At 38.7% G+C, this 27,838-nt stretch overlaps 1 protein-coding gene across 1 annotated transcript; it reads left to right on the top strand.

The window, feature by feature from the left end:
- Positions 1-186: 186 nt before the first annotated feature.
- Positions 187-27,838, top strand: aldh1a3 (aldehyde dehydrogenase 1 family, member A3). Its single transcript, XM_051380020.1, has 13 exons — positions 187-351; positions 495-599; positions 1,105-1,245; positions 4,210-4,339; positions 10,960-11,021; positions 15,447-15,575; positions 17,584-17,697; positions 17,889-17,991; positions 20,424-20,608; positions 21,995-22,159; positions 24,001-24,158; positions 25,721-25,795; positions 25,889-27,838. The coding sequence occupies exons 1-13, from the start codon at positions 253-255 to the stop codon at positions 25,956-25,958; spliced, it is 1,536 nt and encodes a 511-aa protein (XP_051235980.1). The 5' UTR covers positions 187-252; the 3' UTR covers positions 25,959-27,838.

Genomic DNA, 27,838 nt, shown 5'->3' with positions numbered 1-27,838 from the left:
TCCCACACAATCCACAAAACATTAGTAATAAATACAAATGTTTCTGAATGTTTCCAAGGTGCTGCAAGAACAAGAATACCCTCAGATAAGGGCCCTTGAGAGGCAGGCCATGCAGGGGCGGAGTTGGGCTCTCCTCAACTGCTGTGTGAGGAGGGAGGAACTCCACATTCTTATAAAAAGCCAGTGGATGGGCTGACAGTGTTGAGTAGACGGAGCAGACAGACTGGCCCTGGACTGTACTGCTGACCTAGAATGGCACAGAACGGAACAGCAGAGAATGGAGTGGCCGAAGAGATCCCAGCTTTGCCTTTTCCTCAGCCTGTCAAAGTCCAGGATATCAGGCACACCAAGGTAAGGGGGCTCTGCACAGAGTTACACCAGGTTCAGCTGCTGCAGGTAGACAGCTCAGGCATTTACTCTCAGTGTGCTTTTAGCTTTGGTGCTGGTATAAATCAGGTGTCAGCTAAGGCACAAACACTCTCCACTTTCCACAGATTTTTATAGACAATGAATGGCACACATCCAGCAGAGGAAGGACATTCCCAACTTTCAACCCAGCGACAGGTGTCAGAATCTGTGATGTGGAAGAAGCAGACAAAGTAAGAAGGCATCAATTGTGGACTAAATAATGTTACTAAGAATATATAATTGAACTTAGTGTAGGCCTACATGCTGTACCACTTAATAAGTAATTCCTTAAATGAAATAATTTTCTGCTTTGCTGCAACTCCTTGGCTCTAATCCCATAGGAAAAGGTTTTTTCTGCCAAACTTAATTTAAATATTTGTTGATTTAAGGTTTTGTGTCGGTCAGTAGGACTATCTATGGATTACAGCATAACATGTAATCACATGGATAAGGACTTTTTTGCCGAATTCGGTCCATAGGCTTTCAACAAACTAGCTTTGACAATAGAATTTTACACTGCTGTTTACTGCACGCCACGCACATTTCTGATAACGTTGGAACCCACATTCTTCAAAATAAATGTACTGTTTTAACTACCAATACTCGTATTGCTTCAGTATTGCAAACTGGCCGTGAAACTATCGGAAAGTCATCCTGTGGGAATGTGCTGGAGCCTACTTTCTTTTCTCTGTGCAGGAAGATGTGGATAAGGCGGTGGAGGCAGCCAAGGCGGCCGGGCAGAGGGGCTCTCCGTGGCGGAGAGTGGACGCGTCCAGCCGGGGCAGGCTGCTGCACAAACTGGCCGACCTGATGGAGAGGGACCGGCTGCTGCTGGCGGTGGGCTCACTCCCAGTGCTCTCTTTAGGCTGTTAACGTTTCCTCCCTCGCTGTAGACACAACGGGACTTTTCGGAATTGTTCGTAGCCTTCGTAGTGATTCCGCATTCAGTAACCTACATACACTTTTACTAAATGAGATTTAAAGTATGACTTGATTTTTCTTTCACATTATGATAGTCTTATGCAGTTCAATTATTATAGATGAATTCAATGAAACTGGGATTGATGCGCTACTCCTGTTGTTCAGTTAAATAATATAGAAAACAAGTAAGTTAATGAAAATATTCTTAATTATTGGAAGCGAAGGAATTTATTACAAACTAAATATCAATTCATTCCAAAACCTAACCTCCAAAAACTAGGCTAAAGCAATGTGGCAAAAACATAATGACAAGAAGAACAATTTAAATTGATCAGTGCCATGGTGATTGCATTGTTGATCACCATGACACAGCAGGTTTTTATTCTGACTACAGATCACTGATTTCCACTGTTAGAAAAATCATGAATTATAAAAAATATCCTGCACTTAAAGTAAAAGTAACAAACTCCATTACAAGCAAGTCTTGCATTCAAAATTTCACTGAAATAAAAGTACAAGATTGTACTAAATGTACCTCAAGTATCAAAAGTATAATTACTCATTATGCAGAGATATATTAGTGTATATTATATTATTGGATTATTATTATTACGGGTGCATAATAATGCATTATGTGCATCACATTTTATTGTCATTGTAGGAAAAATCTTAATCTGCTACAATAAGTAGCTGTCAGATAAATGTGGTGGAGTAAAAAGTGCAACATTACCAAGTAGAAATATAGAGTAAGAGGACTGGAACTTGGTATTGAAGTACTTGCAATAGAATTTTAATTTACTTTCCAGCACTGCTGATTTATTTAACAGATTTCATTGTTTTTTGGATCTTTCCCCTTAATAATTATAAAACCAGTGTCAGATCTGAACAAGCACTGGACAGTATGATATTCCCATAATCTCCAGTTCCTGCAGTATAACCAACACCTGTATGTTTCAACTGAATGCCACTAACAGGCATTGTTAGCATTGCTGGTTCAGACATTATTAATAACAATAGGAACAAGTACTCTTTCAAAAGCAACAACTTTATGGGATTTGTGGGAAGTGTGTCCATGTGCTGTCATGATATTGACTTATTCATATCTGGGCTTGGCCTATATTATTGCATGACATCATGACACTGTGGCCCCACCCCGGCCCTCTCCCTTTCTCTTCGTAATGATTGCTGGATGTTACTCTCCCTCTCTCTCAGATATTGTTTGGAATGAAATCCCTGTTGCTGTGCCTTTCCACTCTGTTTAGCTGCCAGCTTGCATTAAGACTTAGATCTGCAAATGAACCCTTACAGATGTGAGTGAAGTAATAATACCAGATTGCATGTGACTGCTAATTGCAAACATGCTCTGGAGTGGTAGTGCGGAGGGTACGGCTAATTACACTAAACTCCTAGCTATGTTTGGGGAAATAAGGACCAGATTCAGACCATTTAAATGTACAGTAAAGTGCTACAGTGGCTTCAGGATCTGCCTCTTATTTTTCCTTTTACAGTAAAATAAAAGTAACTCCAGTAAACATGGTATAGATGTTTGAGAGGAATAGTGTGCACAATATAGACTGAACCATGTCTGACAAACATAATCATAATTATGCCCTAACATAATCAATTATTTACTCAGTTTTAAGCTTGTCTTGCTGCCATATATTTATAAAGACATACTGCAGTGGACCAGTGTGGCTGACATCCCACTGCACCACCCTTGGATCCACATAGAGGCTGCCCCGCCAGCAATTTCAGCCTCATACAACCCACTGCCTTTGTTAGGCCCTAGATTAATTCACCTTTATTATAGTAATTATTATTATTATATCTGGAACCAGCAAGCATAACATCATAATAAATTCCTAGTATATTGTATAACAGAGAAATAAAACAGTCTGTAGATGGCCAACAGTCAGTTTATCGGCAACCTGCGCTGTGCAAGGAGAGGCCTTGGAAGGTAGCGGGGGTATTTATTTAAGCATTACTCCAGTTTATTTCGGTCTTATGCTTGTCCAATATTTCCATCAGTTATAATAACAGTGTATTTGCCAAAGTAATTTCTGAGATCTGTAACACATCACTACAATGAAGCCCGAGCGGTCAGATGATCAGACAGGTTGGAAACAAGGCAACAGTTTGTCCAGATTATCTACATCACTTCATTTGGAGGTCAAACTGAAAGTGAGTGAAATGCTGCTAATCACCCCTCACAACACTAAGTAAGCAGGAAGTGGGTCTGTAAACTGTGATACATGTTAACAACACACAGTTTGTTCAATCGTTTTTCAATTTGGCTTCATTTTGTCCTCCAGAAGAGGATGACAGGGGTAGGAAATAAGAAAAACCTCAATTCTGTTTATTTTTTCTGAAGTCAAGTCAAACTATACGAAGAGGAAAAACTACTCTTTAGTTGAGCCACTCAAAAATCTAAGCGCAAGATACTGTGAGGCAGAGGTCCAAAGTATAGACTGCTTCATCTGTAGAGATCACCTGAGTACATTGTTACTGATACTGATAGGAATGAAGGCCAATACTACAGAAATAGGATCCAAGTTGTATAAATTATAATTACCCTGTGGCTGGGGCTCAGGAAGTAGAGCGTGTCGTCCACTAATCAGAAGGTTGACGGTTCGATCACAGCCTCTTCCCACTGCATGTCGAAGTGTCCTTGAGCAAGATACTGAACCCCAAATTGCTCCTGATGCCATTGATGTATGAATGTGAATGAGTATTAGTTTCTGTATGTAATGAGCCTTTGAATATGGGTGAATGTAGCATGTAGTCTAAAGCACTTTAAGTGGTCGGACGACTAGGTATAAGTACCATTAAAGGTTTTTTAAAAGTATTTAAGATTGATGCTAGTTTCCCTGTTTTCTTTAGACCCTGGAGACTCTGGACACAGGGAAGCCTTTCCTGCAGTCCTTCTTCATCGACCTGGACGGCAGCATCAAAACTCTTCGTTACTACGCTGGCTGGACCGACAAGATCCACGGCAAGAGTCTGCCTATAGGTGAGTGTGTGTCATGCTCTTCTTCAACAACTCAAACCATCATGGCCGACCAGTTGGGAGGTCACATTAAAAGCATGACATGTACATATGTAAGACAGTAAGACAGCAGAAATCCTAAAAAGAGAGCGAGAAAATTAAACAATAACTGTGAATGAAGCAGGGGTGTCACTAAAAATTAGAATTATATAGGGCTAACCAGTATCTATACCATGGTTACGCTCTTGATTATACATGAAGTATACATACAGCACTGTAATGCGATAAGTTATTTTAACCAAAAACAACTGTTGAAACGGATTACATCAGAAAATTTAAGTAACAGCTACTCAAAAGATAAAAGGATGATTCCCGAAAAGCAGCTTTTACTTCATTTTGGCAGCACTAAGAGCTCAATCACTGTCACAGTAGTTATGCGTAAAAATCACTTGACCCTGGGTCACAGTTACTGAGACACTATGTGCCTATTTAAACAGCTTAATTGTTTGAAATATAAGCATACCTGCTCTATTAGGTGGACAGCTGAAAAACACCTCTTGTATTGACAGAAGAATATACGTGCTAGTTTATGGTGTACAACCTGTAGTGATGGGAACTCTTTTTTGTGAGCCAGATCGTTTGGCTCAGCTCAGCAATAACAGTCAGATCTTTCGGCTCCCACTTCTGGATTTTATAATTTAGCCAAATTTAGCAATCCTTGGATATTGTAAAAACATCAAACACTATTAAACACGTATATTGAAAGTTTTATTCATATTGAACTATATTTTGTATGTTGGCAACATACAAAAGTCTCATCATGCTTGGGTTTTAATGTTATTACAATGCCATTTTTGCACTGTATTTAACAAATACATTTGTATTGTATTGATTTTTTCTAAACAAACGTAAGAAAAAAGGAGCCTTGTTTACAAAATACACATCATTAATCATTTGTACTGTAGTGCAAAACTAATTCTGCACGCATTAAAACAGAGCCTGTGGTTGACAGGAGTCTTTTTTTCTTTTACTGTTGTAACTTATGTAGTCATTTGTTCTCTCATATTAATAACTCATGCACAATTTAGTCATTTGAATTACTTAATTCCCATCATTACAAACTATTTGATTTGTGTTCTCAAATTATTGTTAAATCAATGTAACAGCAGGAACTCATGTGTTCTGCTATTGTGGTAGCTATAATTACTCAATTAATGTATTTCATTATTTATTCAATCACACATTTGAGAGCATGAGTTAATAATTTTTGCTCACAAATTAGTTTTCTTTATGAGCTCCATACAAAATAAAGAAAAATGGCTATAACGTTGAGTTTGCACAAGATAATTATCAGTGGACATGAGATGAGTTTCCAGTGGGCACTACAAACACAGGGGAACTTTTTGCACGTCTCCTCAGGGGCTCCGTAACCAGCATGCCGTTGGGAAACAAGTTAATTACTAAAGAGCAAGTGGCTCAGGATTGTCCTCAGCCCTGGGTGGTATCTCGTCCAGCCTCTTAATACTTCCCCCTCTCGTCAGATCCTACTTTGCGTCTCCCCTGCAGGACAGCAGATAGACAAAACACGCTTGCCTTTTCCTCCCGATTAGATACCAATAGAGCGGTGAGAGACGAAAGGCGCGGCAGGACAATGGGAAGAGGAAGAGGCTGAGATAGTAATCAGTGAGGTGCAACAGTCTGTGAGGATTAACAATCAGTGTTGGCTCAATGCCTTGCTGAGCCGGCAGCCACTCAGCAAGTAATCCCTACTTCTTTACTGGAGTAGTCTCACTACCAGTCATTATCATCATTAAGACGAGACACATAGCTGAGGTATAGTTCAATACGGAAACTGCAGAACCTTAGGCTACACACACACTGTGAAATGCAGACTGGAATTTGAATTTAACAAACATGCTTTGGGGCTGCTGCGTAGACTGCTGGTTTCACTGGATGCAGTTGAAGCCAGAGTAAACGTCTTTCTGGAGTCATAGAATAATCACTGATGTGTAGTGGAAATGTCAATAATTGCTAGAACTTTCTCCTTCATTCTAAATATACTGACTATTGCTCACTAGTGCATTGCCAACACATTCTCATTCCCAGCTCGTCACATACCGCTCTTAATAAGACACAAGCTGGGGCGCCCTGATAGCTCACCTGGGTTCGAATCTGACCTGTGGCCCTTTGCTGTGTGTCATCTCCCCTCTGCAGTCACTATCATAGGCAATAAAAGCCCCCAAAACATATTTAAAATAATAACACATAAGCTCCCCCCATTTATGACATTTTGGGGTGTCTCTAAAACATTGACAATGTGCTATTTTTGCCATGAATTTCTATTTCTTCATCATCGTGGATCATGCATGAAATTAGACCACTATTATTGATGATTATTGTGCTTATCTGTATATGATGGTTAACAGTTGTTGATAAGAAGGCAGAAGACCTTTTGATTTAATGCTAATACATGTGTGTGTTTATAGGCTGTTTTGCTATTTTACCGGTCTGTGTCTAATTTTTGCCTACAACCTATAGAATACCTAGAAAATACCCCCAACACACCTTTAAAAAAGTGAGCTCTGCAAAAGCCATGGCACTCTGGCTGTGGCGTGGCAATAATGAAGGATTCTGGACAGCAAACACTGCGTTTCCAGTCAATAACAATTCAGTCAGTCGACAGGTTGAGACAGATAGAACAAAACATGGGGCAAATAAAAACCAAAAGCACTTTCACTTTTTATTTCACTCATTCTTCTTACCAGAAGTGTTCTTATCATGTTTGTCTCATGTTGACATTGAATCACTGCTACTTCAGACATAATATGTGATTCATCAGCTGCTTTCATTTTCAGTTTGACAGAAAATGCAATTTTGACATTAGTTTATCGGCCCTGCTTACCTTCCCAGGTTAACCCGGCCTTCAAAGATCAATCATGCCATCTCCAGGAATAAGTGATGAAATGTTTAGTTTATAGCAGTATAGTTTTTTTGACATTATGAAAAACTGCACATTAAATTACACAAGTCCTGGTAACAAGTAACAACCAGTAAACCAGTACAACAAATACCAACATTATTGTCAGTAAAATTGCTCCAAGCCAAACAGCAAAACGTAAATCCTAAAAATACATACAAACAAAATATTATTTTATTATTTTATTTAATGTGTAAAGTTTACTATTCTAATTGCTGGTGCTGCAGGATCTAAAGGATCAGTTACCCACGTTGATATTCAACCTTAGCAAGCAACAAGTCAACCACACTGTACATATGAGTTCCTTGAAATACTATGTATCACACTTACTTTTAGTTGTACAGCTCGAGCATGCTAAAGTGAAATTGCTGTTTGATAGAACTTCAGACTACACCAAGTACATTAAAAAAAGTCTGTGCTAAGGCATTTATCAGTTTTTGATTGTGGGGAAACAGTAAAATTCCTCTGGGCCAAATCAGATCACACACCTATTTTTTTTTATTTGACAACTAAGGTAATTATTAATATAATATTATTTCACTTCCATTAACTGGACTATTCTTTCATACATGAATTGTTGGAGGTAATACATTTAAAATCAGTCAATCAATCAGTAAGGGAAAATTGTTCGGAGCCCCCGCTGGGGAGTCCCTCGTCCCACCTTGAAGACTTATGAACTAGGGCAATACTGGTTTCAGTTTCGATTCAAGTTACTAACTAAAGTATACGTTATGTCCTGACCTGGCATCTTTTCCTCTATTGCGAGCTAGCTATGGATTCCCCATTCAAAAAAAGAAAAGAATTGGAGGAAAGCTACATTAGCAGTTAGCGGAGTTGAGGCAGAGCAGCCAGAGGACATCTGAGGGAAAAACAGATATTATTTTCTCCATAAAATATGAACATTGTACACATCTCACTGATAAAGTTGAGTTATTGGTACGGTAATCAGTGACGTCTGGCCTGTTGCTAGCTTGCTAATATACTAATATCTTCGCTCTGTATTTTATTATTTCATCTGGTTGAGATGGAGTTCATTCTACTGTAGGGGAACAATAGAATCATTTCACTCAAGTTTCCAAACTGCAGCTTTAAATGACTGATATTCAACTAGTCATCAAGTTATATATATTTATATATATATATATATATATAGTATATGTTATACTTTTAGTAGGAAATCTCCTTACTTCTTCCAGCAGCCCCCCTTTTTTTGTTTATGACTCCACCAGTTCCGTGGGATATTCCAGTGTGTGTCAGTTAGGCCTGGGGCTGCTTCTCTGAATCTTGTGTTACACGTAGCCCCCCCCAGGACGATTCCTGCTTACTTCCCCGTTGAGTGAGCGCAACCTTCAGTGGGCTACAATTGAACATGGACTCTCCCAGTGACTCAAAGATAAAGGCAGCTGGAGATGAGTCCTGTCGTGGGGGAGTCTCCCAGTCTGTGATCAGTCACACGGGAAATTAGAGAAGGTCAGGGTGTGGACTGGGACGCCAAGTTTATAGCACGCTGTTTGTTGCCTGGGTCTAGATCTTTGAATCTGCCCACTCGCACTACAGATGAAACTAACTTTTATTTTCATTATCAGTTAATCTGATGATTATTTTTTTATGATTATTCGCTTAATTGTTTGGTCTATAAAATGTCAGAAAATTGTGAACAATGTTCCCAGAGCCCAAAGTGAAATCTTGAAATTGCTTCTTTTGTCAAACCAACAGTCCAAAAGACTCTTCCTTTATCATTATTAATGACAAAGAAAAACAGAAAAGCCTTGAATTTTCACTCATCGTTGCAGATCTACTCCACACCAAACTGAATTCTGTTAAAAATCTGTTTTATGATGTGTCAACGATATAGTTAAAGCTCCTACAAGAAAATCTTGTGTTGATTCTGGCGGCCCCTGTGGACAAAGGATGATGACTTTAAAATTTGGCATCCAAAAAAAAAGTTGGCATTGAAAACAAAGCCAGTAACATTGACACATTTGTATTGAAAACAGTTGTATTGGCATTGAAACACGTATTGGCACTGAAAAAAGAAACTAATTAAAATAATTAAAATCTTAAAATCTTATTATTTAATTGGGATTCTTTTGTATTTTTCAATGACAGTCTTCAGATTTTTTCTTCATGTCACTCTTTTTTCAGTGACAGATTTTTTTACAATGTCAGTTTTTTTTCAGTGTACACTAATGAAAACATACCTATGAATATATAATATTATAATGTTGCACACTGGACCTTTAAACTCACCCCACAAATCTGTTTTTTGTTGACCTCGAGTGGTTTAGCTTCTCACCTTGCTGCAGTGATGTACAAGTATACTCCAGGACTCAGTGACATCACCGTTGACTGTGGTTAAAGGTGCAAAACAGCACACTTCTAACCAAACCCAACCACACCCATCAGTGATGGGACAGTGAAACACTGCTGTTTAGCCTGGTGTTAAGTTACTATTTAAACCACATGAAAGGTATTTCCACACCAGTCTAAATTTACATGTGAGAAATTTGTTAGCCTTGTGTTTCTGTTGCTTCTTTAACACCAAAGAGGTCATTTTAGAGTTGTGTGGTTTGTTTGCAGTCAGAAATGTTTGATTTTGTCAGGGTTTTTTCCAAACACGTTAGCCGCGTTCTAGAGCCAGTGTTTGGTTTGTCCGTTCTGGGCGACTGTAGAAACATGGCGGTTCAACATAAACTCCACAAAAGGCGACCCACAGCATATGTAGATCAAAACAGCTTATTCTAAGGAAACAAAAACACAATGATTCCTATATTCAGGTGAATCAACACTAATAAAAAAAATACATACTATATTTATATAGTATACTATATTCCATTTCTGATAATAGATCCTCCTCAATGTTACACTCTAAACCTTTAAATGACCTTTAGCAATCAAGGCAACTGAATCTACATTTTATTAAGTGTATGATCTGAGTCATCAGCACAGGCTGCGATCACAGTAACAACAAAAGCAGTCAAATTAAAGTGAATGACAGGAACAGCAAGGAGTTAGCACTCAATATACAACAGTGAAAAAATGAAAATATAATGATACGAACTTAACATCCCATCATAAAAACAAAATATTGCCGCTGCTGCTAAAAAACATAAAAACAAACAAAAATATGTGACACAAATGTTTTGCATTTTTGCAGCAGAATTTCAGCTCAAACCCAGAGTGCAATGGCTTTAAGCCTAGGTTGTTTTTACAGCATTTACACAATTGTTAATAAAAATTCTAAATCATGTCAAAATTATTTTCCTCCTTTGAGAAATGTGTTTGCTTTTTTGATGCTTTTTTCTTTATTAAAATATGTATAATTTCTAAATTAGTATGCTTACACCACCTTGTGGAGGTGGCGTGGAAAATTGATAAGAAGTTGGTCATAAAAAAATGTCTGTTTGTTATAATGATAGCAATAAACAATATGTTGATTCTGACCTGTAATTCTAGTTCTATAATTGTAAAAAAAAAATAAAAAAACAAAGTTCTGTTTTGACCTTGGATGACTTAGTCCAATTTTAAAAAATTACTCCAGGTCCACTAACCAGCATGTATCTGTGATAAAAATAAAAAGGTAAATATTGGTGCTGTGTAAATATGAACCTCCACCTATAGCACAGTGATCAAGCTGATTGTGCTGTTTCTATTTGTTTTTTTACAGATGGAAGCTTCATGTGTTTAACCAAACATGAGCCTGTTGGCGTATGTGGAGCCATCATTCCAGTAAGTCCGAGGGGATCTGGTTTGAATTTATGAGCAATAATGTTGCTAGGAATAAGAATTCTTATTACTGTTCGTATTACTTTGGCTTGGTGTGAAAAGGACTTCTGCAAAACACACACATACACACTGCGGTGCATAAATACAAATAAAACAACACATAACATTGTTGTTTATATATTGTTACTGTGTGTGTGTGTGTGTGTGTGTGTGTGTGTGTGTGTGTGTGTGTGTGTGTGTGTGTGTGACCATTCTGTTGAAACAGAATCTGTTCTTAATAACCCTTCACACACACAATATCTTATATGAGGATACAGAGTTCGACACACTGTTCTGTATGTACAGTGGTAAATTGTGAGGCTCTGCTGTAGTCTGGCTTACTTTAAATCTGCACCCTGATAATGATCACTATTCATGTGTTTTAAGTGTGGCATCAGAGAGTTGAAGATGTGCTCTGACATTCTTGGGAAAAACATTCTGCTTGTTTGCTGTCAGAGAATATGGATATCAGTTTCATCTACTTGGATCAGTACAGAGATACTGTAGCCACCGTCTCAGTCACATGACTCCCTGGGACCCAGAAAAACATTTTTGCCTTACACATCCATTCCAAAAGAAACAGCTGTTAAAGTATAAAATATAAGTATAAGGTAAATTATAAAGGAATTCCAGATCATGACATATATATTGTACATCTCTTTGAATGATTTGAAACTTTTTTGAGTGAGCAGCTCTCATTGGGATGTTTGGGCCACTGGGTTCATTATCTGTAGGAAAATAGAGAATTTAAAGCTGCAGTGGGTACCTTTTATAAAAAATAACCTTTTGAGAAACTTTTACTATATCCTGACAGTAGAACATGAGACAGATAATCTGTGAAAAAATCAGGTTCCTCTGCCTCCTCCTAGTGCTCCTAATGGTATTTGCAAGAATCCACCAGGCCTGAATGAAAACAACAAATTACTGCCAAGAAAGATTGTGGATTGTTGAGTCTCATCTCAGATTGTCATATAATGATATTCTGTCATATAATGATTCTTGCAAATACCATTAGGAGCACTAGGAGGAGCCAGAGGAACCTGATTTTTTCACAGATTATCTGTCTCATGTTCTACTGTCAGGATATAGTGAAAGTTTCAGCACATATGACAAAAAGTTATTTTTTATAAAAGTTACCTATTGCAGCTTTAATACATGCATGGATTGGTCCTGGAGGGTTATATTTGTGTAAAGACAGTGAAAAGGGGGAAATTGCTTGTCATGAGCTATCAAATTTGAAACAACAACAGCTCCATAAATGTCTTATTTGCTCATTTTATTGTCTTTGTTGAACACATGTAGAAACATGTGGTTTTAACAGCTGGGTTCAGTGACTACATGCAGGTTTGAGCTCTGTCCTAACCTGAAAATGGGAGTTTTGGGGTTGCTGGAGGGTGGATTTTTTACGTTGGGAAGGAGGTTGGGATGGATGGTTGTGTTTAGAAAGTGTGTCACTTTGACAGTGGAGACAACTGTTCACAACCTGTTTCCTATCAGCAGTGAACATTGCTTTGATTATTAACCATATCAATGAGTGTTTACTAATCCTAAACAAGTAGCTGTATTTGCCTAAAACCTAACCAAACCTTTTCCATAGAGGTGGCAGATTAAAAAAACAAACATCATATGAATCATTTCTGTCCTCTTCATTTTGGAAGGCAATGATGAATATTTTGATAGTTCCTTTTTGTTTTCAGTCTTTGAGCCAAGGCAGGCTAAACAAAATCCAGATCTATCTTTATACTGGACCATGGGCTTATTAGAACTAAATGCAGGACTCAGAGATGGTGCCCATACAGTTGTCCACCCACTGCATCTGGCAAAAAAAAGGTTTGTCTCTTCCTGTTTCGCTCCAGCTCTGTGCACTGCATATACTCATTAAAGTCCCTGGCCCGGCTCCCCTGTCCCTATTGGAATGACATCACACTCATAGAAATGTCTTGCCTTGGAAAACTTTCACAAATGTTAAATCATAATTGACCTCTTTTGCAATTGGAACTGTCCTGTTAACCGTTTTACAGGTGTCTGTGGCCCCTTTTCCACCAAATTAGCCCAAGTTCTGTTCAATATTCTTGGAACCTTAATGCTATTTAGTGAACCAGCCCACATTTCCACCAGTTTTGAATGGAGCCCACTTTGGTTCCCACAGGTTGGACCCGAACCCATGGCCGCTTGGAAATTGCTTTTTGGATTGCAAGGAATTTTCATAGATTCATAGAATGGACACAGCAGGATCAAATTGGTATAAATCTTCTCGTCTGCCTCTGCATGGGCACAAGCGTATTTCCCAAAATGCCCCAGTGTGTGCATGCTGCAAGGCTCTAAATCTTCAGCAAGTTACAGTCTTTAAGTGAATGGCTCTATCATTTACAGTACATTGCTAACATCTCTGGCTTTCTTGGAGCTATGTTAAGGCTTAATTGGAACCACTGAAGTCTGAACTTTAATTTCAAGGAAAGCACTGCTCATAAATGTGTAGTGCTAGTAGGGCAACTGCACTCAATTTAAAAGTACTGTCTGGATGTGAGGATGAAATGAAACCCTGGTAAGTGTACCAGAAACCTTATCTTAATCTCTGCTCTCCCTAAACAAGACCTCCTCTCTGCTAATCCCTTTAGGGCTATTCTTACAGGAACACACAGCTCCAATCCTGTGCGGCTTGGATTCACTTTCACACATTGGAATATATGCATTTTTTTTTTTGCCTTTTGATAATAACTTCATCAGATTTAGGGTGGGGCCATGTTTGGTGTTTCGCCGTATTGTGTTGCACTTTGTCGTAGATCCAGACAGAAACATGAGCATAATTTCGACATCATGACAGAATACAGCCATTCAGTTTTTATCTTTGAGCATAAGCCTATAACCTCTAATGTTGCTTTGGCAACAAAGGAACAAAACGGCTGTTGTTTGACATGGGAGATTATATCAAAAAAGTGAAATTTATACTGAAGGACGTTGTGTAATTACTGAAAGTACTGCTGGCGCACACACAGCATGAGTCATTGTCAGAGGAAAACAGGAAACCTTTCTCCTGGCTTGTGATCCCAAGATCCCTTAATGGTGCTGAGTGTTTCCAAAGTGTTGTAAAAGTTAACAATGCCTAAACAATAAACATGCAGCACTCACATGTATTGCTGTCTAATTTGGGTTTGAGTGCCCAATTATTTGTCCATTGGTTTCCAACATGGAAACGAGCAACTGGAAAATAAATGACCTATTTTTCTGAATTTGTTTACTTTGAATCATCTCCAGTGCTGATGATTTAGAGCCCCTTTTATATTCTCGTATATTGTCTCCAGACTAACATCCAAGCGATAAAGTGGATTTCTCTCTGAGTTAACAGAGAAAAAACAAAAGTGCTGATGATGTGGACGGTGCTTGTATTATTAGCTCCATCTTGTGCCTCTCACATAGTCTCTATTATTTCAATTGGAGATTGGTGCAGTGCTTACAATTCACAGAAATTCTCTACACATCAAAAACTTAATCACATCAGGTTATTTAACATACTCAGGACACAGAGATACAATTCTAGACTATTCCATTCTGTCTGTACACAATATATACAGTATTATTTGAGTGTTTCAAAGTAGCAGACAGAAATTACACCTGCATATTGCTTTATGTATTTCATAAAGCCCAGACTGGATTTAACCCTGCGAGGCAGCTGGACTCACACAAGAATCCAAGCATCCGGTTTGTGGCCGATACAATGGTACTGGACCAATCAGCATCCTTTGTGGAAGTACTGGTAGCTACAAAGAGGGTTGCTAGGTGTTATGCTCATTAGATAACAATGCCGATGTTAGCATTAGCGTAGATGCTTCGAGCATCAATCACAACTGATTAAAAGAAGTGCAAAGAGGACTTCTCAGATGATTGTGTGATCTGGCGCAGTCAGGGTCAAGTTAGACAAACAAGGCAACTGGGCTAAGGTCCTAATCCTCCAGGTGCCCTTGCTTGCCCAATTGCTATACAATGAGCCAGGTTCATTGTATAGCAATTGGTATGTGGGGATATGATTATTTGTCAATTCATCTATCTATTTTCCACTGCTTATCCATGTCCAGGTAGTGGTGGCAGTAGGATAGGCAAGGTAACCTAGATGTCTTTCCCAGGATGTTCCTAGGCCAGATTGGTCACGTAATCCCTTCAGTGTGTTCTACGTCTGAATCTCCTCCCAGTTAGACATGCCCAGAAAACTTTTAAAGGAAGGCGTCCAGGAGGAGCCTGATAGATGAGGGGTAAATTCAATTGATCCCTCAGTAAAACTTGGATTGTGGTCCAACTGTGCCATTTGTTTGTGACAGTGTGCTTTAACTGACTAGCAGTGCAGCTATCAATCGATAGCAGCCAGCTAACGTGTGTTCTTTTGTTCTATACTAGTGGAACTTTCCTCTGCTGATGTTCATGTGGAAGATAGCACCGGCCCTGAGCTGTGGAAACACTGTGGTCATCAAGCCAGCAGAGCAGACCCCCCTCACGGCCCTCCACGTTGGATCGCTCATCAAAGAGGTCTGATGTTATACTCAATGTGTACAGTGGGATTGATCCAAGCTGTGGGCTGAGAGGGGTTTAGACTCTAAACCTATGAAGGTCCTCTTCTTGAAAAGATTCGGGGCAGTATTCTTATAGAAAATCCAGCTTCTTATGTGATTAGACTGCTCTGCTATGATTTGGTTGTGACTGTTCCCAGCAGGGGAGACAGTCTGGACAACACTTCAACTGTGGTTTCCAAAGGGTGGTTCAGAGACTCCCAAAGGTTTCTGCTTTTACTGGACATAATTGCAGTTTAACAATTTAATTAAATTTGACTCTAGGCTTCACTGTCATCTGCTAACAACTTCAGAAGAACAGACTTCATCTGCTAGCATCAGGGGTGGTCCTAGACGGCGAGCTTTACTGATAGCGCCCCATCCCCACGAGTCCAAAGAATTGCACATTTATTTAAACAATGATAATACAAACAATATAACAATATGTGCAAAAGAATAAACCTGTTCAATAATCAATATACAAAAAATAAACTTTTAAACATATTCTTAACAGTAGTGCAACATCTGAGAACAAAAAGTGCACACTAAAGAATCAAAACAAAATCAATAAAACATTGTGTGCAAAATGAGATACTGTAAAATGTGATCCATATACACACTAATATCACACTTCATTCACAATGCGACCTTTCTGGCCTTCCTTGCCGCAAACTCATCAAGAACCTCCTCGTAGGAAATCTGACACTAACCAAACAAAGAGGTAAAAATGTCGGTCTTATGACTTATGACTTATTAAAATGTCTTATTATGACAATATTGCGTCCAACTGCATGTTAATAACGACCAAACCTAGCCGAACGAAGCGGGACGTCACACACCCTCATTGCTACTTAACGTTAGCTTACTAGTAAGATGACATGATGCTACTGCTAGCTAGCATGGTTATATCCTGAATGCTCGGTGAATTTAATAAATATATAATCAACATTACCAACCTTTCTCTTTTGCACGTTTCTCCTGCTCTTCTTTTCTGTGCTTTCCAAAGTGCGCCCCGGATGGCTTCTGCCGTTTCATTTTCCATGGACTGTAGCTGTAACCATAGTAACCCCAATATTTTTATGTCATAGTATTGTTGTAGATAGAGGGATGGCAAAAATAGACATTATAATTTTAATAATAATATAATAATATTTTTTTTCTCGTCGCATATTTGGCACTCCTCACTAGGTGGAAGGACCGCCACTGGCTAGCATATACTTTAGCAGTATATCAACAGCATTCCTTTCACATGGGACATGCGATATTTTCGGGTTGTCCGTCCCATTCTTGTAAACGTGATATCTCAAGAATGCCTGGAGGGCATTTCTTATTGGCACAAATGCCTGGCCTTGGCAAACCCTCGAGGATGTAGTGATGTCGCGATCACAAAAATAATGTAAATTCAACCAATCCCCATGAATTCTATGCAACCTTGCAATTTTGTCAAGTCACTGCAATTTTTCTGCAAATTTGACCAATCATTGTAGTTTACTGTGAAAAATGTTGAGCCATACGGCACCAAACTCACTTCCTCATTTCTGTTTCTAGCTGTGACGATGTAGACCATTTTTCAAATTTACTGTGTCCTAACAGTGCGATTTTACTATCACTGGAACAAGTTACCTACAATCTTTAATGACATTTTTTTTAAGGCAAGTATTTTAGGCCAGAACAATCCACAAAATGCTTCCAAATCCTTTGAAAAAAACACAGAGAACATGACCCTGGTGTCTATAGTAGTCCCAGTCATTTGTTTTTAATTTAGAAATACTAAGATATACCAATATGTGACAATATTGAGACATAAGAACTGTAAAACACAGTTAAAGAGAGATGATAAAAGAAATACTAAACTACTGTATCAGCCAGACCTACCCTACGCTAGGCAAATAGGCCACACACACTTGCATGGGGTCACAGGCTGGGGTATTTTTTTCAAATCACTGGTGAGCCCCTGCATTAACATGGCCTCTGGGTTGCTGTTTCAGGCGGGGTTCCCTCCTGGCGTTGTGAACATCGTTCCAGGGTTTGGTCCCACAGCAGGAGCAGCCATCGCCTGCCACATGAACATCGACAAAGTGGCCTTCACTGGCTCTACAGAGGTATGTGAGAGTATGGTAACAGCATACAGACACGCTGCATAACCATCATTCTGACTAATAAATGCAAGATAAATACTCTCAAATACATTGAGTGGTGCAGTCCTGCTTTTAATGAGATCGGACAATTTCTTTGTTTTACCCATGATGCATTAAGGTAAGGTTCAAATTGCTGTGTACCGTCATGTGTGCAGGTGGGCCAGCTGATCAAAGAAGCTGCAGCTAAAAGTAATCTGAAGAGAGTGACTCTGGAGCTGGGAGGAAAGAACCCCTGCATTGTGTTTGCCGACTGTGACTGTACGTATACATGCTCTCTCTCACTCATACTGAACAATGACATGATTTTTTCGGGCAGACCTAGATGGGTGGCATGGCGTGGCAAGAATGCCTGCCTCCCCAGTTTGGAGTCAAATGCTGTCAAATTTAACACAGAAATGAATTTAAAGACTAAGGGATAGGCTTAAGTTCAATTAAAAAAGATATTCATTTGGAAGTAAAACAATGTATTGATTTTTAATGCCACTTTTAAATATTAATATTCAATACTTTACTAATGTGCCACAATAATGTAATGATTTTTAGTTCAAATATCTTCATTTTCAATATTGATATATGTGATTGTGATTAAATCAACATTATTTCTGTCACCCCTTAAAGTCTCCATGACACCCTCTGGACACCCCATGACTATTTCTCTAGATCATCTCACAACTATCTCACAGACAGTTTCTCTATCAAAAAACACCAATACTGTAGCTAAGTGGTAAAATGCCAGCAGTAGAGGGAACTGGCAGTATAACCAACTAGAGGAAGTGACTGTAGGAATGCTAAAATAGACAAAGGGAAAGTGGGTACTTCAAAAATGTAAATTACAACTCACCATCAACTCCTGAAATGCACTGAACATCCCAGAGAGATGATACATAATGGAACAGAGAACAGCAGTCTTGACTGAACCAACACACATCCATGCAACATGTAAATAACAGTACCCTGATGTGCATGAAATTAATGAAGAGCCATTAACGATTGTCTTAATGAACAACTCGGACATAGCGTTATTAATATTGCAACATGTAAGTCATAGAACCGTGACGTCAGCCAAAAAGAAAATAAAGAGCCATATAGTAATGATCATCTTAATGAACCATCCATGCAGCATGTAAACTACAGCACTGTTAAATGTCAGCCAAAATGCAAATATATATTTTTTTAAAAGGAAAATATATATCATAAACGAAAGTCCCCATGCACTGCCAATAAGAGTCAGGTGCTGGTAGTTTGCAGGACCATGTAGAAAAACATCCAAATTAACCACCGCACACATAAACAACGCGTCCTCAAATTCACTCAGCAAAATTACACTAGCACTTACAGGTGTAGTAAATAGGCCGCATCTGGGTCACATGACCAACCGTCACAGTCTATAAATTTTTTCCTTTCCACATTTCAAAGTGAAAGTTTTTTTTGTTTTAAAACATGCCGCACAAAAATGCATAATACAACAGACAAAGCAAGATAAATATAAAAACAGCATGATTAATCTAACACAATCACCATAATTACACCTTTTTACATTAAACAATAAGAAAAACTAACATCCATGTCCAGCTGAGATATCCACTGGTGGCAGGGACCAGAAGGGGTAGTATGAAGATACTGAATACTTCAGGCACTTCTCTACTATGTTAGAAAAAGTGACATTTTCTCCTGGAAAAGGAAAACGTTTCTTTATTTTGATCCTGATTATTAGCTTCCAAAAAGTGGTCACTAGTCTTACTGGCCAGTAGTCCAGTCTTCCATGATATGCAAAACTGCACACCATTGTCACACAATGGGTTCACCCATTTGTGACAAATTCAGTTCATTTTGCCATTTTTGTATCCATCCCGTAATTCAGATCCACTCCAAAATTTAACGGGGTCTTCTTTACTACAGCCTTCCACGAGTTCCATGAAAATGGGGTCAGTAGTTTTTCTGTAATCCTGCTCCTCGGGTAAACATAACCTCCTCCTCGGAGGTGAAAACAACTTTTTAAAATCACACAGTATCAATATAGCAGGAAATGGCTAAACAGGCCAAATGTAAAGATCAGAAAATGAGTGAAAAGACAGACAATAGTAGCTAACAATGAAAGCAAAATTGTCACAAAGACACAGCAACAAAAAGAAAAAAAAAGGTCCAAAACAGTAATAACCAAAATAACATCCATGAAAGAATTATGAATTTTTCTTTTGAAGATGTTTGGAAAGAAAATCTGCTTTTGGTGTGTCTGATATTCCAAGCAGAAGAAACTCCATAAAGTTCTCATCATACAACTTGTTCATGGACACTGCCAGTGCTTGGATAAAAACCAGTGTAGATTTTCACAATAGAAGCGTGGTCTATCATTGCAAATGAGTGGAAGAACGTTACACACATCAGCACGGGAAGAACAGTGAAGAACTAATCTGGCTGCCCTGTTCTGTGAAATCTGATTTTTTTAGATGTGTCTTTGTAGAATTTAAGCAAATGTGACAGAGCAAGTGCCGGAACAACATCATTTATAACAGAAGATATAAGATAATGTATGCAGTAAATGAACTAATTTAACACCCAGTAATTCAGTCCTTAGATGTTAGAATGGATCTTGTAGTTTATTTATGTATCTTTATATTGTGTGTGTGTGTGTGTGTGTGTGTGTGTGTGTGTGTGTGTGTGTGTGTGTGTGTGTGTGTTTGTGTCTACAGTGCAGCTGGCCGTGGAGGAAACCCAGAAAGGAGCTTTTTATAACCAGGGCCAGTGCTGCACAGCTGCATCACGTGTCTTTGTGGAGGAAAGTATTCATGAAGAGTTTGTGCGCCGAAGCATAGAAAACGCCAAGAAGATTGTCATAGGAGACCCACTGGATCCCCGGACATCACACGGGCCACAGGTTGGAACACTCAGTTAACATCATACAATACTAATCAGTACTTAAACCTGCAAGTGCATTGTGTTTGCTGACTTACCTGGAAGGTTCTGGGAAATGGCTGTGGGCTGCTCTGTAAAGCTGCAGTAGGTAGCTTTTATAAACTCAACAATCAACTCTCTTTCTCCGAGCTCACTGCTGCCCCTTGTGGCTATTTGGGGGCGAAACAGTGTCCTTCCTGATCTTCTGTCCGTGAAAGGGATGACACATATGTTCTTTACTGATCCTGAGTGCAGGTGGTGAGGGTGAGGGGATAGCAAGGGTTGACGGTGGTTGTGTGAGTGGCCAGTTGATGGTTCCCCACAGTGTGGTGGGGGCGGTTTCCTATAGCTGGTGATGTCCTACAGGCCTCTCCACAATGATGGCGGGTTGTTTACTGAAAACCTGTTCATCAGCTTTTCAGTGTAGATCCCTTTTGCTACTCTGATCTCCTTTGTCAGTGTGTTTCTGGCCTGGTTGTACAGGATTCTGTCCCCTCTTCTGCTGGCCTCCTCCTTGGCCTGATGAAGCTGCCTGAGTTTAGCTGTAAGCCAGGGTTTGTTGTTGCTGTATGTGCAGGACATTTTAGTTGACACACACGTGTCCTCACAAAAGCTGATATAAGATGTCACAGTGTGAGTGAGTTCGTCCAGGTCTGTGGCTGCTGCCTCAAAAACACTCCAATAAACATTGATCAGAGTCTCAGAGCTGCAAGGGGGACACAGTGATAGGCAATCTTTAATCTGGTGCAGCAATGGTCCCTAGCAGGATACCCTCTAGTGGGGTTTATTCCTAATGGGACACTTAAAGGTGCTGTTAGATTTGGCTGTCTGTCCAATTCATACTCAAAACAAATAGGGGGCAGCATATCACCATAGTAGTTCCCAAGGAAAACTTGTTGGGAACCAAATTTTCAGTTTGCTCCAACTGATTAAAAACTAGGAAAGTAGGTTGCTGGTTCAGGCTGCTTCAGTGGAAGGGCACAAATGGGCACCAGTTTACAGAAAGTTGTCATGCATTTATAATGAAACAGCTTAGTTAGGGCAATTTACAACAATTTCTCCCCAGAAGGGCACCCTCGAAGACACTTGTTTTATCTACTGTAGGGGCATCCAAAGTTCAAAAATACAACTCTAAAACTCACTTATTACCACACTTTATCTGTGATCATTGTTTAACTTACAATTATGAGCTAAACACTGGTACAATCTCTGTGCTGTACAGACATGCACCTGGTATCAATCTTACTGTACCATTTGACTTTTTTTCAAGGACAGCTAACTTTTTAAATTTCCCAAAAGTTGTTGCTGTTCTTGTATCATTAACTTGTCCCCCTCTCTTATCTACTTGTCTGCCTGATGCTGGCTCCAGATTGATCGACAGCAGTTTGACAAGATTATGGATCTGATAGAGAGCGGGAAGAAGGAGGGTGCCAAGCTGGAATATGGAGGAGCAGCTGTGGAAGAGAAGAGCCTTTTCATTCAGCCCACCATCTTCTCTGGGGTCAAAGACCACATGCGTATTGCCAAAGAAGAGGTGACAACTTATTTCAGTTGATTACATATGAAGCAGACACAGACAGAGAGTGGGATAGAGCCGGTGGATGAAAATGAAAGCCTGACACCTTGTGGAACAGTGCTTGAATTACACCACAGACAGCAGAGAGGCAGGCTGCACAGCTGAGCACACAGGAAAAGTCTAAGACAAAGGAAGGACAGTTTTAGTTAAATGTTAATGAGAAAAAGTGCACAAATTATACACACTTATACTTTTAATTGATCATCTCATAATTCTCCATTACAAACTTAACCAGTAGCATCATTTTATCATTCCTGATTTTTTTTCCAGGCAGAAATGCGCTTCCATATTCCTGAAAAATAAACTTTATGTGTGCACTGTTTCAGCCACATGGTTTTGTCAGGTCATGATTTAAAAAAAGAAATACCAAAAGCAGTGACATCAAACACACAGTTTCAAACTCCGTTATGTGATTTTAGTGTAATTCAGATTAGCATAATTCCCAAATATAAAATGTATAAAAAGGATAACTGTCGTTGTATATGTCACTATCACTCCATACACCACGTACAGCTGGTCTAAACATGGACAAAGGCAAAGTATAAAGTCCTAGGCCAAAAGCCTAATAATTAACTTTAGAGACTTCACTATCACTATTAAATTATGGGCTGAGGTGGATAAAACACAGCAGATTTCAGTGAAGAAAGGAATGGAACTTGATCAGCTATATTTTCATCATTGTTAATCTCTTAAATTGTGCAGCTCTTTAAAGTTCAAATTCAAGTTCAAATATATTTACTCAGCACCAAAGTATATAGTATGTAGAACCTCTATCACATTCAATATAATGATCAGAAAACAATGATATAGTCAAATAGGCACCTAGTTTACCTACAAAGTAATTAAGCAAAAACTATTTCCTAATACAGAAAGCTATGTTTTATTCTTGCTTTCAGATAATGTTCCAGGTACTTTGAGGATTCTGTTGTTATTGATGATAAAGTCAAAAATAGTATTTCTTTTTTTATGTGAGAATAATCAAGACTGTCAAGTTTAAACTCATTTAAATTTCATGCAAATATCACATGTTGAAAAGTATTGGAACTCACTGCTCCATGTTTATAAGATAATCTTTTAACAACCAGATTTAAACCATAAATGTTGCCACAGTCATCTACTGTATGTTAGCTTTCATTACTGTCCACTTACCTCCCCCTGGAGTCAATTATGTCCTTTTTGATTTCTCCACAGCTACACATAGACATTTACTTTTATTTAACCAGATAATTCAACTGAGAACCAATTCTTATTTACAGTGACAGCCTGGCTTAGAGGCAGTGTCAGGAGGCAAGTCGATACAAGCAATTATATATATATATACAGTTCCTCCAAGAAAACAATATTAGACAGCGTAAAAACATCACAGTTATAACAGGTTGAAGAAATTTCTAGTCCAACATTTTGACTATATCCTTATTTTTTAATATATCTGTCTAATATTTACCTCTACACAATCTTTTGATTCTCGATTACACACTGTACAAAGTTGAACATGCACATTTTAGTTTTTCTACGAAGGTCAAATTTGTAACGATTACACATCTGCTTTTTGAATTTATTGTCTGTTACTGTCTGTCATGGTATCATTGCAACCAATGGCCAAGCCTCTCTGTATTCTTTCTGTATAATAATGGAAGCCAGTTTGTGATCTGGAAGCACATCTGGCCTACAGTGCAGAATTTCTGTTTCATATTGGACTGTACCAACTAACCTACGATTATTTTCTCTGTTTGTATTGCACATTCATGACAGGAAACAAAAGGATGTGACTGGTCTTTACTGACATGTTTCCCTTTCAGATCTTTGGTCCGGTGCAGTGTATATTCAGCTTTAAGAGCCAGCAGAAGGCCATAGAGAGAGCAAACAGCTCACAGTATGGCCTGGTGTCAGCAGTCTTCACAACCAATATGGACAGAGCTCTGTCTGTGTCTGCGGCCCTGGAGACTGGCACCGTCTGGTAAGTCCCCGTTCACAGTCCACACCAGAGGGAAACATTTGGATGTGCATTAAAAATGACATTTACTTTTATTTCAACAATATTGGATTACATAATGTAAATGTAAAAGATTCATAATATTTTTAATGTGCCTTTCTTGCTTAATCAGTAGCTGCTTTCTATATTCACACAACAACTGTTATGTACATTAGAAACACAACAAACTAAAATAAAGAACAGAAAGGTTTGACTCGCCCTGATGCTCAATCCCGGTGACATTATGACATTCTTACCATTTTGCCAGCTGGTCACACACAGTCTCGTATTACAGATAAACAGCACACTAAAATATGTTTCTGAAAAGATTTTCAGCAAGAAATAGTCAACACAGTAACAGAATCTGGATCCATATCTGAGCAGCACTGCCTAGTTTGACAGTTGGATATGAGTTTTGTGCGTTGAGCTGGACAGACTCACTGAGAATGAGTCACAAGGTAGCCACGCCCTAAAGCATACCCTGCTTTATGGTCTATTTTACTCCCAATGGGACTATCATTTACTAAATGAACATCATGCTGTATGGAAGAAGACTGAAACTAGAGATTGAGACCATAAACTCATTAGGAAACTGTTTACTAAACTCATAAATCAAGTGAGAAGTAGGTTAATTTCTCCGTAAGACTGCATGCTATCGGTTTTTGTTGCAGCCAATGGAGCTGCCCCCTCTGCTGGCAATTACACAGAGTGCAGGTTTAATGGGGCGTTCTTTTTGTCTTGTAATCGCGACTTGCAGCTCGAGAGTGACGTCACATCCGTGTTGGAAAACGAATAACCGTGGGTTTTTGTGTTCTGTTTGGCACACAACACGACGAGCTTGGTTGCAATAGGCAGTTTGGATGTTTCGTAACGTTTATAGTGATTATCTGGTTTACGGTGCACCCACTGCGGATTTCACATGTTCAGTACATATTACACAATCATATTTCACAGTTTGATATCTGAATATTCAGTTTTGATTAACGTTAACGTTAGGCTACTGCTCTGCTTTCTGCTCAACACTCGGCATTGTTGTCATAGCAACATGGAGCGTCTCTAGCCAATTTTAGCTGCACAAGCTACAAAATAACTAATGAGGCGGTATTTAACACATAATAAGACTGTAGCGACATGCCTATAGGTAACAGTATAGAGTGCTATGTGTACGACTTCTTCATTTGGTTACAACAAAGACAAAAGTGCTTAAAATAGTAGAAAACCACAATGTTTACTACGTTTGATGCTCGGAGTATCCATCTTGGTAACTGAACTCGGGGTCCTCTGAGTTCAGACGACTTGACGAGTCGTATATACGACCTCAGGGGCGTTCTGTTTGCAACTCTGTACTCAGGAAACCGACTCGCAGATCGAGTTCGGTGGACAAATAGAACGCCCCATAAGACTCTTTGTGTTGGCTTCACTTCACAGACCCAGAAGCTCTGTCTATTATATATACAGACACCGTCACAGACTTCTAGTGGGCCATAAGTGATTATTAAGATGGATTATGTTTTTATATATTGTGAAATTCTCCTCTCTCTGTTAAGGATAAACTGCTATAACGCCCTTCACGCACAGACTCCCTTTGGAGGGTATAAGATGTCAGGCAACGGACGAGAACTGTAAGCATCACGGCTGTTTCTTTGATATTCCATGTTGTTCAACTATTGCTGTTTACCGTGTATTCCATAACCTGCCTCATTCTGTCCTCTCAGTGGAGAATATGCGCTGGCTGAATACTCGGAGGTGAAAGCTGTGACCATCAAACTGAGTGAAACCCTGTGAGAAGAACTGGGAAAGTCCGGTGTTCTGCACTTCCCATTCCATCAGGCTACATCACAATTCTCTACAACCCACACACCCCCGTCTTTGTCTACAGTCATGATCATGCGGTTGAGATTACGGTTAGGGCAATAAAAAAAAAAGTAGGTGAGCTTTTACTCAACAGCTTCAGTAATGTCAGTATATAAAACAGGTAATGCTCGGTTCGACAGGTTTTTCCAATAATTTATTTAGAATTTCCTTGCAAATAAGGAAATAATTTGGCACAGTAATTATGGAAAAAACAGAGACAGTGGTTAGTTAGTCAATGTTCAAAAGACAACCACATTTTGAAGGTGGTTAAAAGATAAAAGCAACATATAGTCACATCCTTAATTAGCTAATGTTAGCAAAACACTAACTAACTAGCTAGTTATATCTGATAGCTAATGTTAGCAAAATACTAGCTAAATAGCTCACTAAGGATTGATGTAGATTAGTTAGCTAATAAGCTAATGTTTTGCTAGCATTAGCCAATTTTAGATGTGACCTATAAATACATGTCACTTTTATCTTTTAACCATTTTCAAAATGTGGTTGTATTTTCAACATAGACGAGCCCAACACATAGCATATCTGAGTACAGGAAAGGAGGAAGCTGACACAGGCTTGCTCAACTGTCACTGGAGCACAGAGGAAAAAGGGACAGGACTTAAGAAGGGTCAGTTAGTACCAAATTGTAGTTCTTTCTAGAAAAATACTAAAACTTAAACTAAAAAATACAATAATATGATAATTTTACAAAATAGCACAAGATTCGCTTGTTGGGAATTTACAGTTTGCTCACTCGTCATGCAGATGGTTCAGAACTGAACAAACCAAATATCTAAACCCACCTATTATCTAGTGAGTAAAATTCCATCTGAGATGCCAACTGAACCATCATGTGGTGAAAAGCTCTCCCTTTTCCACCAACAGGGAACTGGATTAATTCTGGTTTGAAACGTTTGAACTTAATTGAATTAAATCAAGTCAAGTCAGCTTTATCTGTCAAATATGCTACACATGCACGACATCCAGCACAGATGAAATCTGAAATGAAATGAAAATCATGGAAGTATTTCCACAGAATTAAATTATTTTCTTACAGCAATAAGCAATTATGTTGGTCCAACTTGATTTAATTGTGTTGATATACTTACTTACTAGGTTTGGTTCTGACTTTGACTTAATATGGGTGGTCCAACTACTTTTACAGTTGTAACATTACACTACTAAATTAAGTTGGCCCAACAGAATTGCTTAATTAGAAAGACATTTAATCACACAGAAATGCATTCCATGATTTAATGGATTTTAATTTTAAGTTAGTTAATTTATTACTAACATAATTCTAATTTGCTGATCAAACACATGACCAGGTTGTTTTTTTCTACTCGATACATGGACTGGTTCACTAAATAGTGGACCCTATGCTATTTTGTTTTTATTATGGCACTTGAAGGTAGTACAAAGTAGTGGAAAGAGAAAGCATCAACTGTCTGTGATCTCCCTCAACCCAAGAGTTTTCAAAAAAATACTCCAGTAGTTATAATAATTTGTTTGCCTGTCTGATCCAGCAGGTTGATTACATGAGATACAAAACATAGTGATTAATCAACAATGAAATAATTTTTGAGTATGAATTCCATTGATCATCCATTCATCAAATCTCCCTATAGTACAACGTGGAAAGGTGGGAGAAAAAATACTGTTTATTTTTGTAATTTTTGAGTAGCCGATATTTGCAGATCCTTTTTCTAATTCCAAGCGAGTAGCCGATATTTGCAGATCCTTTTTCTAATTCCAAGCGCTGATTCTAACCTGGTGTGATCTAACATCAATGTTCTCTCTGCTGAGGAGAA

This window comes from Dicentrarchus labrax, unplaced genomic scaffold, assembly GCF_905237075.1.
Source record: "Dicentrarchus labrax unplaced genomic scaffold, dlabrax2021, whole genome shotgun sequence".
NCBI lineage: Eukaryota > Metazoa > Chordata > Actinopteri > Moronidae > Dicentrarchus > Dicentrarchus labrax.
This window is presented reverse-complemented; position numbering and strand designations above follow the sequence as displayed.

Coding starts and splice junctions, on each gene's coding strand:
- aldh1a3 (XM_051380020.1), top strand. CDS start 253: ATGGCACAGAACGGAACAGCAGAGAATGGAGTGGCCGAAGAGATCCCA. Junction 15,576..17,583: donor TTGGATCGCTCATCAAAGAG/GTCTGATGTTAT, acceptor TTGCTGTTTCAG/GCGGGGTTCCCTCCTGGCGT. Junction 25,796..25,888: donor TCAGGCAACGGACGAGAACT/GTAAGCATCACG, acceptor CTGTCCTCTCAG/TGGAGAATATGCGCTGGCTG.